This window comes from Xiphophorus hellerii, chromosome 17, assembly GCF_003331165.1.
Source record: "Xiphophorus hellerii strain 12219 chromosome 17, Xiphophorus_hellerii-4.1, whole genome shotgun sequence".
NCBI classification, from domain to species: Eukaryota; Metazoa; Chordata; class Actinopteri; order Cyprinodontiformes; family Poeciliidae; genus Xiphophorus; species Xiphophorus hellerii.
In genome coordinates, this window is record NC_045688.1 from 8192811 (window position 1) to 8208752 (window position 15942).

At 38.0% G+C, this 15942-nt stretch overlaps 1 protein-coding gene across 1 annotated transcript in view; it reads right to left on the reverse strand.

The window, feature by feature from the left end:
* The window catches only part of LOC116737007 (nucleolar protein dao-5), a 73557-nt gene that overhangs the window by 18296 nt on the left and 39319 nt on the right, over window positions 1-15942 (reverse strand). The window contains exons 7-10 of the mRNA XM_032589946.1: window positions 12634-12822; window positions 10731-10807; window positions 8569-8668; window positions 1988-2185 (exon numbers count right to left, since the gene is read on the reverse strand). Of these exons, the coding sequence (XP_032445837.1) occupies window positions 1988-2185; window positions 8569-8668; window positions 10731-10807; window positions 12634-12822 (564 nt within the window). The remainder of the gene's footprint in view (window positions 1-1987; window positions 2186-8568; window positions 8669-10730; window positions 10808-12633; window positions 12823-15942) is intronic.

Below are 15942 nucleotides of genomic sequence, written 5' to 3' on the forward strand. Positions count from 1 at the left end.
CTCATCTCTTAGACTGCGTTTTGTCGTTTGATGTTTATTTTTGTGTTTCACTGCTTGGAAACAAGTTAGCCCTGATATACGCTGCTGATGGTGGGTGGAGACAAAGTGGAGTCGACCCAACGCCGACAGGTGTCCCATACACAACTGGGTAGCAACTACTTATGTTTACTTAACTCTTTGGAAAAAAATAGGAGTATTTTTTTACTGTACGTTTAGTTTTAAGTAAGTAATTTTACTATGAAATATCACTACTTTTAGGGCTGGATAATATGGATGAGATAAGTGTTTCATATCAGTTGATATTGATAATTATTGATTTGTTTTTTGTCTTAGACATCTGAAATACTGACAAACTGGTGGCATTGTTTTTTATTTTTAAGCATAATGTTTGGATGGATGATGGTTTAATGATTGGTTGGTTGATGGTTTAATTATTGGTTGGATAATGGTTGGATGATGGTTGGATGATGGTTAGATGGCTGGTTGGATAATGGTTGGATGATGGTTGGATGATGGTTTAATGGTTGGTTAGATAATGGTTGGATGGTTGGTTGGATGATGGTTTAATGGTTGGTTGAATAACGGTTAGATGGTTGGATGATGGTTGGATAATGGTTAGATGGTTGGATGATGGTTAGATGGTTGGATGATGGTTAGATGGTTGGATGATGGTTAGATGGTTGGATGATGGTTAGATGGTTGGATGGTTGGATGATGGTTGGATAATGGTTAGATGGTTGGATGATGGTTAGATGGTTGGATGATGGTTAGATGGTTGGATGATGGTTGGATAATGGTTAGATGGTTGGATGATGGTTAAATGGTTGGATGAAGGTTGGATGTTTGAGTCATTGTCGGTCGCCGTTCTTCCAGAAACTTAATGACCAAATGACTGAATCTGCTCTTGGTGTCCAGACTCTCTTCACTCTTCTTCTCTTCATCAGTTACTGTTGACTTCAGACACGAGCCACATGGCGGCTCCCGCTAACCGGCGCTGACCCGGTTGACCCACAGGGTCACTGGGCTGGTTGACGATGGGTGGCCGAGTACAGGAAGCTGCTGGCGTGTGTGTGAGCGCGGGGGGAGCAGAGAATTTTGGGAATCCACTGGCAAGCAGTCAGTGTTGGATGAAACAAGACCAATTAAAACCCGTCTTTCCCTTTCAGAGCCTAATGAGGGGCCACAAGAGTCTGGACCGGTGGCAGACTGTGGACTGAAAGGCAGAAGCACTTTAATGAACCCACAAACAATGCATGAGGACAAACAGAGAGGCACAGAGGCAAAAATAAACCACTGATTGTGTAATCTTAAGCTTTAGAAATACCATAATTTAATTAATTAAGTGTAAATCTCCTGTTAATGTACAAAAAACTTTCATATAAATATGTATTTTTGTCATTTTAGAGGTGATTGTAGTGAAAAAACGGCAGATTTAAAGGTACAGTAACCTTTACAAAAATATGTTTTATCTGTGTTTATTAAAACTGTCACCATGTTGTGACATTAAGAGGAGTAATATTCTCCTCCCTGATTGGTTTGCTGTCAAAAACAACCAATCAGAGCCAGGAGGAGGGTCTTAGCGCTGTCAATCAATCTCATGTATGCGCTGCTAAATGTAATAATGGCACTTCATTACGAATGAAAAGGAAAATTATAAGGAAGGAAGGATTTATTCAATAGAATCTGGAGTTTGTTCATTTCCATACTAAAACCAAAAAAAACCCCCAAAATTTTATCAAATATTAAACCAACAATCAGAATTTAATCATCTGTTTCATTAAATCTGTCTCTGCTTTATTATTTAAATTCAGAGGTCGGCAGAGTACCCAAGTAAAAGTAGCGCTACTTCAACATAATTTTACTCAAGTAATAAAGTTACTCAATAAAGTAATAAAGTTACTCAAATAAATGTAATTGAGTAAATGCAGCCAGTTTCTACCAAACTGTGTTTAAATTATAAATGCTAAAAGAGTCAGGATAAACTCACAGTCCTCAAAGTTGGAGCGGCTCCTGCTGGTTTTGCTCCGCCGTGGGGCGTTGTCCTGCAGTTTGGAGAGCAAACTCAGCGCCTTGGTTTTCCTCTCCTCCATCGCCTCGTCCCGCTCCTCAACTCGCTCTCCGTCCATCAGAACATGGCTGCTCCTTCCTGGATGCTGCGGTCGGTCCTCAGCCGGGTTTTCCTCGTCTGAGTGGGAACATTAAACCCCCAGTGTGAAACTGTTCACTTAAAAGTAAAAAGTTATATAATCTTCATATCCAAGCCAGTCCTGAATGGTAACAACCAAGAAATCCAAATGGCTAAGTGACTTTCTGGTCAGAACAAATAAATAAAACCAAAACAAATACTAGCATGAGAAATGTCTCTTGGTCTCTTGCCAAAGACAAAAGAGAAATCCTACAACCACTAAAAACTGACGCTATTCCATTTTTGTTTACACTTTGTCTTCTTCAGAGATTTTCGTGTCGCTTCCTTCAGTGGTCCTTGGTGCAGCGGCGCCACAGGCGAGGAGGGGAATAGGTTTTTCAAGGCGTCAGGTTCATTTGACAGTGTGAAAAAGAATAGCAGCAGCTGAAAATGTAGCAATTTGCTAAGTGACTTCCGTGTCAGAACAACAGCTATTGGTGCTGACATTTACCCGTCTGATTCTGGTGGTTGTGGTGTTATTATGCTTCCTTGAATTGGATATAATAATAGCAATATATTTTACTTATATAGCGGTTTTTTAAACACTCAAAGACATTTTAGAGGAATCAAGTAAATCATAAAAGGAGAATACTTAAACACATAGCACTTAAAAAAGCAGGATAAAGCAGGACAACAGTCAGTCATTAAAAGCTGTTCTGTAAGGATTTTATAAATGCTACCTACATCAAGTCAGCTTAAAGGGGATCTGTTATGCAAAATTTACATTTTGCATGGTTTTGTGCTTCCATTTGTGTCTCAACTGCCTCTAAAAACAGCTCAAAATCTAAAAAAAACCAAACAAACAAATAAAAAAACCACACAGCGGTTTTTTGGTGTCTGGAAGATTCAAAAACAGGCACTCCGGCGTTACCTAGCAACCAAAGCGGAGCTCCAGCACATTTGGTCAGCTGGTTTTACTGTTGTATGCGCTGTATAATGGCTGCTGGAAAAGACAAATACTTTGTTATTGACTTGCTGCACGTTTTGTTGGTTGTGCAGGAGGCTGTACGTCTGCTTTTCAAACATGTACGGATGCATGATTGTGCATCTGTTTGCAGCCATTTTCACGTACTGGTGTAAATGTTGAGTTGGCGAGCATGACCAGCAGCAGCTTATTTGGATTTAAAGAGGCAAGACACCCTAAAACAGCTCAGGGAGAATTGAGCAGACTATGATTTTGATTTTGTGCAAAAAAGGAAATCAAATTTTTAGTATAACTCATAACCACTTCAAGTAAGAATAATAGGTGATCTTAAAACTTACATTTTGTTACTAAAATCCTAAGGAATGCAGGGCCATATCTGAAGCCTATTTAAGGTTGCTATTTTTTAAATTAAAACCAACAATGAGCAAAGTCCAGAGCAAGAAAAACACATTTGTATTCATGATCATCTGCATGTAAGCAGCCACTAGAGCCCATTTCTTTTCTCATCTCATCGTTCTCTCAGATGCAGGAGTTACATTTCCATTCATTCCTTTGAGAGCCACACTATAGACCAAGCGCTGCCCTTGAAACTTAAACAGCCATCCATTTTGTAAAAGCCCAGCCAATTAAGAGTCCCATTATCTCCCAATTCAACCTCCACAGAATACACTTCTCGGTGCAGAAGTGTGGAGACAAAGAGCTCCATCAATGCAGACTCGAGACTAAAGAAGAGTTTCATTGTCTTCTAGAGACGCTTCTATAAGTTTTTTCTTTGCAAACTGTCTGTTTGGTGCACACGCGCATGTGTGGTAATACTAAAAGTGATGCATTCATTCATTAGTATGGCCAGTCGAGAAGCAGCAATGGTTTGGATTCATTGGGCGTTCCGAACACGGTGGAGGGAATTCATTCATCCCGCCGGTGAGCGCAGAAAGGTCAGCGGCGTAGATTGATGGAGCCATGTCTCATTTGACAGGACGTCTTCCACCAGGCTGCACACAATCACACGCCTGCATGTCCTGCCGCAGCGCCGGTGACACCAAAACGGACGGCAGGAAGGGGAATGTATTCATCTTCACAACGTAAAATTCATCATTCCTTCTCCCATGCAACAAAAACACATCTTTCTGACATCATGATGAATGACAAGTGAGGATATTAAATTTCAAAAACCAAAAACTTTCCTTAGGACTGTTACATACAGGTGCATCTCAATAGATCTGAACTTTTGAAAGTCAAAAAAAGTGAAACTTGTCTTTTAGGTAGAGTCCTTACACAAAGACTGATTTTTTCAACCATTTCTTTCTGATAATTTTCATTCTCTGCTACAGGGCAACAATGCTAAAAGCTAATAGCTCACTTGCACATTTTTATCTGATTTTGTTTGTCTATTTATGATATGCTTCCAAATCTTACTTCAAGATCTCAAACCTCAGGGTTTTAAGACCTTTATAAGACCATTATGAATGAAATTTAAGACCTGTATCATGACAGAAAACTGAAAAAGAAAGCATTTTATATAGCAGTGCCAATCTTTGGCATATTCATCAAGAGAAATGAGCTAGAGGTGAAGACAACTGGCGATAACTCACAGTTAACAAAAAGGTTAGCGATAGTTTATTAGCAGCTAGTTAGCGGTAGCCTGACTGAAAAGTCCCATGAGAAAAATAAACAGCAGCAAATTTACAAAGCTACACAATTTTTTTTCAGGTATGGAAGCCTTTTATTAAATACTTTAACTACCTGAAAACAATTACAGAATTTGTTTTGTTTTTTTCTTTTTTCTGTTTAGGATAGCTGATGTTTCAAACTGACAACTTTAGGTGGGCTGTTTGTATTTTTTGGTGAAACTGATGTGTCAAACTACAAAAAAAAATCCTAAATATGGAAGAAAAAAAAATTTACGAGTTTAAATAGTACTGCCAGACAATATTTAAGACCTGTCATTAACATATTTAAGGCAAACGTGTACATTTTCTAATGAATTTAAAACATTTTAAGGCCTTAAAATCAGATACATTAATTTAAGACATTTTAACGATGAGGGTTTTTTAAGTTCAGTGGGATATTATTGAGATATATTAGGATAAAAAACAGGGATCATGCTAAGAAAATAAAAAATAATGCTATTTTTTATTTTTATAAAAAATAATTATTTTTTGACAAAAAAATATAATTTTTTTTTATAAAAAATAATTATTTTTTATAAAAATATTTTTATAATTATTATTTTTACAAGAATATTCTTGTCATAATATTACAAGAATGAAGTCAAATTAGGATTTTATTCTTGAAATATTTCAACTTTAACTTTGTAATTATATATTTTAATTTTTTCTTAGTATGGTCCCAATACTCATTTGTACGTTAGCAAAAGGAATATTGTTTTTTTTAAAAACAAAACATTTTCAGTACATAAAAAATGATCTGTGTGAGATTATGCAATCAAAACGTTGTTTTATTCAAAGTTTTATTCAATGTCTGTTAAAAATGAGTAAAACAAAAGCTGCATCAGTTTTTCAGAGGGTGGATCTGGAGGATATTCAAATGAAGTAGGTCGACGTTTACCGCTGATTTCAGCTCTGACTGAAATTATTCAGGATTTGAAACCTTTCTTTCAAAGCCCTCCTATATCCAAACCTCCAACACGGCCTAATCTACGAATGCACAGCAGTGATTGCAGGTCGGGTCAAGCTGGAAACAAGAGCTCATCTAAAACCACAGCAAGAGGGTTGCCATACCAACCACAGCATCTCAGCACAGCAGATATCTGGATTTGGCTGAAAGTGGCCGAGTCAAATCCCCTCGCTGATCTCAGAAAGGCCACCAGGGACAAAAAACAAAACAAAAACACCCACACCCTTTAACATCCAGCGCACCAGGCAGAGGCAAAACGGCTGGACTTGTATCGTTTTCTTTGCTTGTTTGAGAAAAGGATGAGCATCAGCGAGACAATCGGCTTTAATGGCAGAACAGGAGGAAGGAGGAGTAAAAGAGAAAATCCTGCGAGTTATTATTCATGGGTAGCGGATTTTCCTTTCAGGCCTTCTTCATTGACGCCTTTCTCCAACATGTCACCCTCTCTATCAGCCCTGACAAGTGCCAATCAAAGGCCTTGAGTCCGGGGTTTTTGGGGAAATGTTGGAGCATTTCCGAGACAATAGCTTGCGAATCCGAAGCAGCGGTGAATTGGAAACAATAGAAACACGTTGTCAGTGTGTGGTCCGCTGGGGGGAAACGATCTTTGCTCGCTACATGGCTAATCTCTGCAAGAATCATCTCTGTCTTTTAGCAGGGTCATTTCAGATTATCGCTACGTTCATTCAGGCGCTAACGCCTTAGCTACGCAGCTGAATGCTAAACCGAGTGACTGAGGACTAACAACCGTGAAACAAATATGAGGGGAGGGATTAATCTAGCTATAAATGGCTGATGAGCAAAGCGGTTCTGGTGGGAGAAACTCAACCGATCCGAAGAAATGGGCGACTCATGCTAATGACAAACAAGAAAGAAGAAGCTTTCTCAAAAAACTGTTTTGAGTTTTTTTATCAAGAGTCTGGAAAAGTGTGGAAGAAAGTGAAATTTGACACATTTTTTGGCTGTTAAAGTGCAGGTGAAGGAAAATAAAGGGTGGAAAAACTTTAGGGTTGATTCACATCCGCCATGTTTGGTCCACTTCAATCAAACCGTAGTTTTTTTTCTAAAAGTTTGGTTTGGATGTACAATCAAACTCTAAAAAAGTGAACTCTGGTCCAACTACAAATCTCGGTTTGGTGCGGCTCAAATGCCAATACAATCGGAGACTGCTCCAAAAGCAGGAAGTGGACTAAAGTGCAAGGTATTATGGGTAAATAAAACCAAAACAAATGCAAGAAATGAGAAATATCTCTTGATCTTTTGCCAAAGATTAAAGAGAAATCCTACATCCGCTAAAATCTGACGCTACTCCATTTATGTTTACATTTTGCAATGAAGGAAGTCGTGTCCATGTTTTTTTCTGAGGTTTTTGTGTCGTTTCTTTCAGTGGTTCCTGGTGCAGCGCCTCCACAGGTGAGGAGTGGAAAAGGTTTTTTAATTAGTTTGGTTCATTTGATACAATGTAGTGAGAAAGAGAACCAATCAGATGAAAATGTAACAAATGTTGCAATTTTGGTTCCAAATCAAACTGAATCTATCAGACAATCAGGTCAGAAAACATTTTTATTCCCAAAAAATACATTTTCATTAAACGCCTGTTTTCTATCTTTTGTTTTGATTTTTTTCTGCAAAGTGACTTGAGGCAGCATTTGTTGTAAATTGGTGCTAAATAAATAAACTGAACTAAATTTCAAGTGTTTTGTTGGTTTTGGTTGTTATGTTTTATTTTGGATATTTAAATTATCTTCCAGTTCCAATGTGAAGAAGTTCTTAAAGACTATTGGTCTCTGAGAGGATAAATGTTAATTATTGTGCCATTATCACTTGAAAAATGGTCTCAAAACAACAATATTATTGTTTATCGCAATAAATTTTGGGACAATTTATTGTCCAGCTAAATTTGTTAGACTAAGATCCAGTAGTAATTAAGCATTTTTGACCCTCTGCATTACAAACCTCACCTTTCCATACAAAGACAAGCCTGGGGGTCGTTTAGCAGCAGCATGACCTCCAGATTGACCTCTCCATGCCGATGATGACCCCTCCTCCTCCAGAGGGTGACCATGCCTTTGACCTCTAAAAGGTCAACGGTCAGAAGCACCTTCTTCAGGTTTTCGTAGTTTAAGAAACTGATGAAACAAACCTTCTTTCAAATGGTTCAGAAACTGCAATAAAAAATATTATGTAAAATAAATAATACAGCAAAAAGCATAGAATCAGACTGAATAGATCCGTCACTGATACTTCTCTGTCATAGTATTTGGAGCAATGCATCTCTAAATCTAATATATTTTTATTACTTTAGCAATAAATTCGACCTTGGCTTCGTGAAGAAACATCTAAGCAGTATTTCTGCCTCACTGCAGAATTGATCTAGCAGCTTCGCCGCAGACTGACACCAACACATCCATCTGAAGCCTGATGGACGCAGAAATACAGCGAGCTACGCATCATTAGAGTCAAAACAAGCAGGACGTAGAAACGGTCAGATAAAGATTTCCAGGGTTCATATTTTAAAAGCCGCTTCGGACCCATCGCTCATGAATCTACAGCCAACTCAACAGGCCAGCTGGCCCTCGCAAGGATTAGCGGGCTTAAGTGTACCGGAGGCAAGAGAACACCAAACACAGCGCTGGCAGTGAGGGGACAATGGCTCCAGGCTGACAGGGACCCACCGGGCTTTTATCGGATCAAACGCTAATGGTGAAGATGGCTTCTCGCATTGATTAAGTATTGTTGTTAAGCTCTGCAGCGGCAGCCGCAGCACTGAGGCGACACGGTGATGAACGTGTTTTAAAGCTGAAACAAACGGGAAACCTACTGGAGAGGAGGGAGGAATCAGAGGATCGGAGTATTTCCAGCGACGGACTCGGGTCGGCAATCCAGGAAGACGGAGACGCAGAACCTCCTTCAGACCAGTTCTGACCAAAAACAGAGAAAATGTTCAAAAAGTTCTGGCCGGGCAAACGTTATCTGCAGTGAGTTCAGGGTTTGATCTGGGATTTCTGTTTCAAAATTATGATTTGATGATTAATCGGACCAAACAAAATGGCACATTCTACAGCTTTTTGATATAACATTACAAGTACATTAAAAGAGTCAAATAAATAATCCAATTCCTTTCTTAAATAGAAAAAATAGACATTTTATTGAGTGTTGCATGAATAACCAGAGCAGGTTATTCATGCAATAACCTGCCAGAACAACATTAGAGTGTGTGTTTATAAATAAACATAAAGGGAAATAAAGTATAGTTTATTATGACAGTGTAATAGGAGCATTGAAAATGTTAACAAAAGGAGTAAATTTAAATTTTCTAGAAAAAAAAAGAAATGTCTGAGTTTGAAAAGTTAAATATTTTCAAGAATAAAATTTGAGATTATTCTCAAAATTTCTAAAAATAAAACAACAACAAAAAACAAGGACATTTCTGAGTTTCAAAAGGTGAAGAACTTTGATTTTTCAAACTCAAATTATTTCTAGAAATTTCCTTAATTTAATCTCAAAATTTCATGTTTATTCTAAAAGATTTCTGAGTATAATCTCAAAATTTCCTTGTTTTTTCTAGCAAATTGGTAACTTTTGAAACTACAAAATTTCCCGTTTTTTCTACAAAATTTCTGAGAATAATCTAAAATTTCAGAATTTTTTTCTAGAAAATTTTTACTTTTCAAACTCAGAAAAGCACTTGTTTTTTCTAGAAAATTTTCAAGAATAATCTCAAACTTTCGGAGTATTTTTTAAAGCAAATTTAGACTTTTGAAACTCAGAAAGTTTGCTATTGTTTTTAGGAAAAGTTTTTTGGTGGAAATGTACTTTATCTACAATCACCCTCTTTTGGAGTTTATTAAAAAAACTAAACACTGACTGACTTTAAAATAATTTTTTAAAAATTAAAAAATTTCTAAGTAGTAACTTTAGGGAAGAGTTTTTCAAAGCACTTGGCTGAAGCTACCTCAGAGTGAAAAGGCTTTTTTCATGATTTTTTCATTGCGATAATTTATAAAAGTGCTGTTTCACAGGAGGTTGATTCAAAGTGTTGAGCAGATTCCTGTGGATCGTTTGCAGTTGTGGCTCCTCAGGTGATTTATGAACGTATGAATCCTTCCTTGTGCCGTTGCGTCTAGGTGGGGGGTTTACAGCCTCTTTCAGACTCTCTCTCCTCTGTCATAAAGCGGAGATTAATCTAAAACCACATGGAGAAACTGAATCCATTCCACAGGAGCACGGGGAGTGACCCCTCCCCACCTTATTGCTGGAGCTTCCTCCTGAAGCAAGGAGTCGAACTCAGTTTAATTTTGAGGCACATTCTAGTCATGAATGGCCAGAATGTGTTGATAAAACCTGTTAATTAATTATAGCTGTGTCTGCATTCGATAATTGCTTCTTAAAAGTAAATAACATTTAACATCTTTTCACATTGAAATCAAAATAACTGATTTATGAGGCTGATTTACAAATATTAGCAAGAAACGTTATGATATTTTGCACTTATGTACCACAGTAAATGTGATTTTTGTTCCTTGCCATGTCGATAACGGACAAAAACTTGACCTCATGTAAGGCTGAGGCAGCAGTGGAGTCAAAGTAAGAAATACTGCCACCTGCATCTGGGAGTTCTCACCTAAACCATATAGTTTTTTAACATTTTGGTGGAAAATTTGCTATAAACTTGAACATAAAAGTGTGGCGATTTGTTGATCTTACTTAAATTTCTGTACAAAAATTGGGCTGACTGGTGGAACTTCAGAAAAGAGATAAAAATTGCTTTAATTTGATTGATTAAATAGTACTTAAGCATAAAATTGATTTATGTGACCAAGCAGAAAGGTGTGTTTACCTCTCAATTAAACACTTTGACTCGTCTGACATGCATTTTTTGCAGTTATTTCATGATAGAAGTTAATTTCCTGGAGTGTTTTTGGAGCGAGAGATGAAAAAAAAGAGGAGAAAAGTTCCTCTTAAAGAGGCAGAGTCGCTCACCGATTTATTCTCCTGGAGTTTCCCTGCAGAGTCGCACCTTTCAGAGCCGCTGCCAGCTGTGAGAGGCCTTGAATGACCTGACAAAACCGCAAAGAAAACATCATCTTCAGGACGCTGCAGCCAGAGGAAGTGATTGTGTGTTTGCAGCACACACACCCCCACACACAAGCACACACATTTGTCTTTTGTACTCGAGTGTGTGTGCTCAGATATGAGTAATGTCGTGTAGTAACCCCAATTATGGCTATTAATCTCTGAGCAAATAATGGCAGAAAAAGGAGCAACAGAGCAGCACCTGTCTGCAGAAGCATGCCAGCTGCAAACATTGTTCTGGAGCCTGAGAGGAAAAATGAGCTACCAGTGAATTCAGACACATTTAGGCTCACTGTAAATATTCATAGACGGCTGAAAAGAAAATTACAAAGACCATTTAATGCTAGTGCCTCAAAGTAACAAAAACACATTTTACTCGCCTACTTTGTTAATTTTTTAAAATCTGTTTTTATCACAGCTGTTTTATTCTCCTAAATCTTTTATAGAAAATGATTCTGAAAAAAAAAGCGACTCACCAAACTGGTTTGTTTTTTGATGCATGTACAAAAAGTTTAGATTTTTTAAATACATTTTTAAATACTTGTTCCATTGGCAGATTATTTAAATTATAACATGGTAAAATGTCTTGTTACAAATTAAATTATCATCAATGTCCAGATAATTCTTAAAATTAAATAATATTAAACATCTTTTCACATTGAAATCAAAATAACTGATTTATGATGTTAAGTGAGCTTAAATATTATGTTATCAGTCAAATCAATGCAGGTTTTATCTGTTTACTGCCAAATTACATTAGGAAGTTTATTGCAGATTTTTCTCAAAAGTTGTCAAAAACTTTCTTATTTGTTCAAAACAGCTGCCTCAGCCTTAATTGATGTCATATTATAGTCTATGATCTATAAAGTAATAAAAAGTCACATTTACCATCATAAATAAGCACAAATATTTCCAAATTATTACCAGGAACACTTAGATTTTTATAGCAAAAAATCACAAAAAGAATCATGAAATCCTGGAGGGACTGAAAAGATGTTCAGTAATATTATTTAATTTTAAAAATTCATTGATATTTTAACAGTTAGTGAACAAGTTTTATCAATAGATTCGGCACAACTGGCCCTTTAAGAGCATTCATGATCTTGATTTGGACCAAAACAAAAATTAGTTTGACATGAGTTTGAGGAAAGAAAACATCCAAATGATTTCCTCTGATTTATTTTCTGATGTTGCAGAGCTTCAAACTTCTGCTGTTTATCTCCTCTCTGCCTCCTTATCAGCCTTTAAAGGACAGACGATGAGCTAATTGAGCGATCCGCACGCTCTTCTTCTTCGCCTCCTATCCATCGTTACGCGTGCTGTGATTGGTTTAAATCGCCTCCTGCTAACCGGGTCGGACTTCCCCAGTTAATGTTCCACTCCAGCGGTTTGATCTTTAATAATTTGGCTGACATCCCAGTAAACCTGAGCGGCCACACCTTTGGGACAGTTGAAGCTCGCAGCGGCGGATCGGTCGTTAAAAGGAAAGGCCGCTCAGCGTCATAAAGACGTCGCTTGGTCTCAAAGAGAACGCAGCGTTTTGTTTTTCCCCTTTTCTGGAGGTCAGTTGTGTTTTCTCAAACAGTTTTAGACACAAACACAGACACACCTGTCTGACAGCTTCCAGGTATATCACTGATGGTTTCTGCTTATCAAACGATCTCTTTCAAACTGTCAGAAAGTAATAAGTCAAGGACGGAGGACTTTATGTTTTAACTGACACATCCAAGGCAGGAAAAGCTCAGATGTCAGATTTATTGCAGAATTAAATTGTGTTTTGTTTTTTCAAGAATATGCTGGCAGTGTTTACCTGGTGAAATGCATTCTGGGAGTTCGTAAGGCGACATCAGGTCAGACCATTCCTGGACCGGGGAGAATCCCTCGTCCAGGTCGGTGTGTGGCACCGGCCGGTCCAGCAGCAGCAGCTGGACCCGGGATAAGGAGCCCAGATTCCCGGAGTCGCAGCCCACTGTGAGCGCTGCGAGGCCCGGAGACAAATCTACCCGGAAGAAACGAGAAACTGGAACTCAAAGACACAAAATGATGGAAAAATAAACACAAATGAAGGTCAATAAATTTACCAAAGATTTTTACACGACTGAATTCAACATGTTGGAAAAGTTTTTACAATAAAAGAGAAAAGAGAAATCTGGAGTATGAAATGGTGCTAGAGTGAAAAACGAATGGATGGATGAATGGTTGGATGGATGGATGAATGGATGGATGAATGGATGGATGGATGTACAGGTGGATGGATGGATGGATGGATGGATGTACAGATGGATGGATGGATGGATGTACAGATGGATGGATGTACAGATGGATGGATGGATGGATGTACAGATGGATGGATGGATGGATGGATGGATGGATGTACAGATGGATGGATGGATGGATGTACAGATGGATGGATGGATGGATGTACAGATGGATGGATGGATGTACAGATGGATGGATGGATGGATGTACAGATGGATGGATGGATGTACAGATGGATGGATGGATGGATGGATGGATGGATGGATGTACAGATGGATGTACAGATGGATGGATGGATGGATGGATGGATGGATGTACAGATGGATGGATGGATGAATGAACTGACAGATCTTTCCAGACATAAGCTACTGCCTGTTAATAAATACTCCATATAATCCCACCTTTAAAATCAAGAAAAAAAACAAAATAAATTAATCTAAAATTGTTGTAAAACCCAACAGAACTGATAAACTACCCTGATGCAGAGAAGCTACCCCTTGTACCCCATCAACTACCCGTCTACCCCCCTTATCTACCCCTCTGCCCCCCCTCCCCAGGCTCCAAAGTTCTCTCCGTCACACCCAATTAAAAGCGGATCAGTGACACTGTGGCTCCCGGCCCATGCAAATCCCAGGTCCTTGCTGGGTGTGGAGCAGCAATCTGAGGGGATTTCACAGAAAGCGCGCACACACACACACACACACACACACACACACACACACCCCCACGCGCACCCACACCTTCCAGTAACATCCAAGAACATCAAACAGAGGAAAGTTCAGTTTGTCCCGACTCAGGGCACACACACACACACACCCCACACACACACACACTTGTTGATTGGTTGTGTGTTTTCAGTTGGGAAGTCAGACCTGTAAAGTAATCCTTCAGGTGAGGAAGAGGAGCTGCAGTCGTTGGGAGGAAATCCCAGGGATAACGCCGGCGGTAACACAATGAGGCGCGACACACTTTCAGTTAGGCCGGGCTTTAACGCACCAGATTGGAAAACAATTGGCCAACACTTTAGCTGATCAATATCTAATCCTCAGTTTGAGTAACGCGTAAACCTGCTGCCACCCATAAAGACCGTGGAAACGTTACAACTCATCCTTCTTTCTTAATAAATTACTTCTAAAAAGCTATAAATAATTTATTTTCTTTCTTTCTAATTACAAACTTTTCTTTGGAAATTGACAGAATTTTCTCTACCTTTTTATTTATATGTTTATTTTAAATTTTACAGACGCAAACTTCAGTTTTTTCAGTGTACAACTCAGTTATGTTACTTATATTTATATAAAATGGAAAAACGTGTTTCAGAACAGAATTCTGAAATGTGTGGAGTGCAAATGTTTTCAGCCCCTTTGAGTCAGTCCTTTTGATTCAACACACCTGACCTAATGATGGTTCATTATGTCTGGACTTTGACTAGGCCATTCTAACACAATAATAACACATTAATATTGGAATAATGTTCCAATAATAATGGAATGGTTTGACTTAAACCATTCCATCAAACATCTGGTGGTTGAGGATTTAGCTGGATTTCGCTCCATCCATATTCCCATCAAATCAAATGAGCTTTTCTGTCCATGCTGAAGAAAGTCATCCCCACAGCATGATGCTGCCATCACCAGGTCATCTTCTTCAGCCTCTCAAACTTTAAACAGTATTTCTTTCGGGGGGTTTTCAAAACTTTCAGTGGCATTTTTCCAATAAGGGCTCTATGGGTGGTTGCCCAGGGCGGTATTGGATTAGGGGAGGATGGAAAACAGTCCAATTTGTGGAATGAGAATTTGTCAACCACCACTTTCTGAGAATTGGGGCACCATTTTACATGCTTGCAGATTGATATTGCAGTTTATCTTCCAAAAACATTGGATAACTTCCTGCGTTGCGATTGGTCGTGTGGTGGAAGGAGGAGGAGCTTATCCAGGAAGAAGTTCATGAAAGAACGACTTGCTTCCTGATTCCTTTTTCTCACGACACTTTTTGCTTTCTAATGTTTTTGAACAGAAAACTTGGATCTAAGCTGATAACATTTACACACAAGTGTAGGCGACTTTGTTTATTTTTAATTAGAGGAATCGTGACAAAAGCGGTAATTAGAGTTAAATATATGACACATTTTAATTAGAAGTATTATAATGTGTAATTTTTCTACCATTTTATAATTGTGCAATACTTTTTAATGGTTTATCAAATGCTTTTACAAAAGACCTAAAATTATTCAGGTATAAATCTAAAAAACACAACTTAGTATAAATAAAACATTTAAGCACCTAGTTTTTAACAGCCTTTGAAATTAAAATGTACCAATTCATTTGGATTGGATGGAAAACGCACATTAATTATTATTTTAAATGTATCAGAATTAGTCCAAAAATTATTTTCCATCTGTTATCTCTGGACAATGAGTAATTTATCTTGATAAAAACAAAGTTTATAGAAATAAAACAAGGTTAAAATTACTTAACTACACAAAGGAAACTACAACAGAATTCTTATAAAAAGTATAAGAAATAAAACTAAATTAATCAATGTAGATGGCAAAACAGAAGTCACATATTATTCAAAATATTGACAGATCTGATGTGTCATGAACTAATTTGTTAATTGTTTATATGAGGGAAGAACTCTGATTGTTTTTCCTCCCAAACTTCCTCACCAAACTAAATATTTTTAACATTTTCGGAGCTGATGATATAAAATCCACCACACCCTATACAGATTTAAGCTGCGCTTCCCATCAGCGTGACAAAAATCTGAGCATTAACTCGCATTTAGAAGAGCTTCTGGCCAAAACCCAGAGCAGATCTTTATCACTCCACATCCTCAGGGGTCAAAGGTCTCTGGGGTC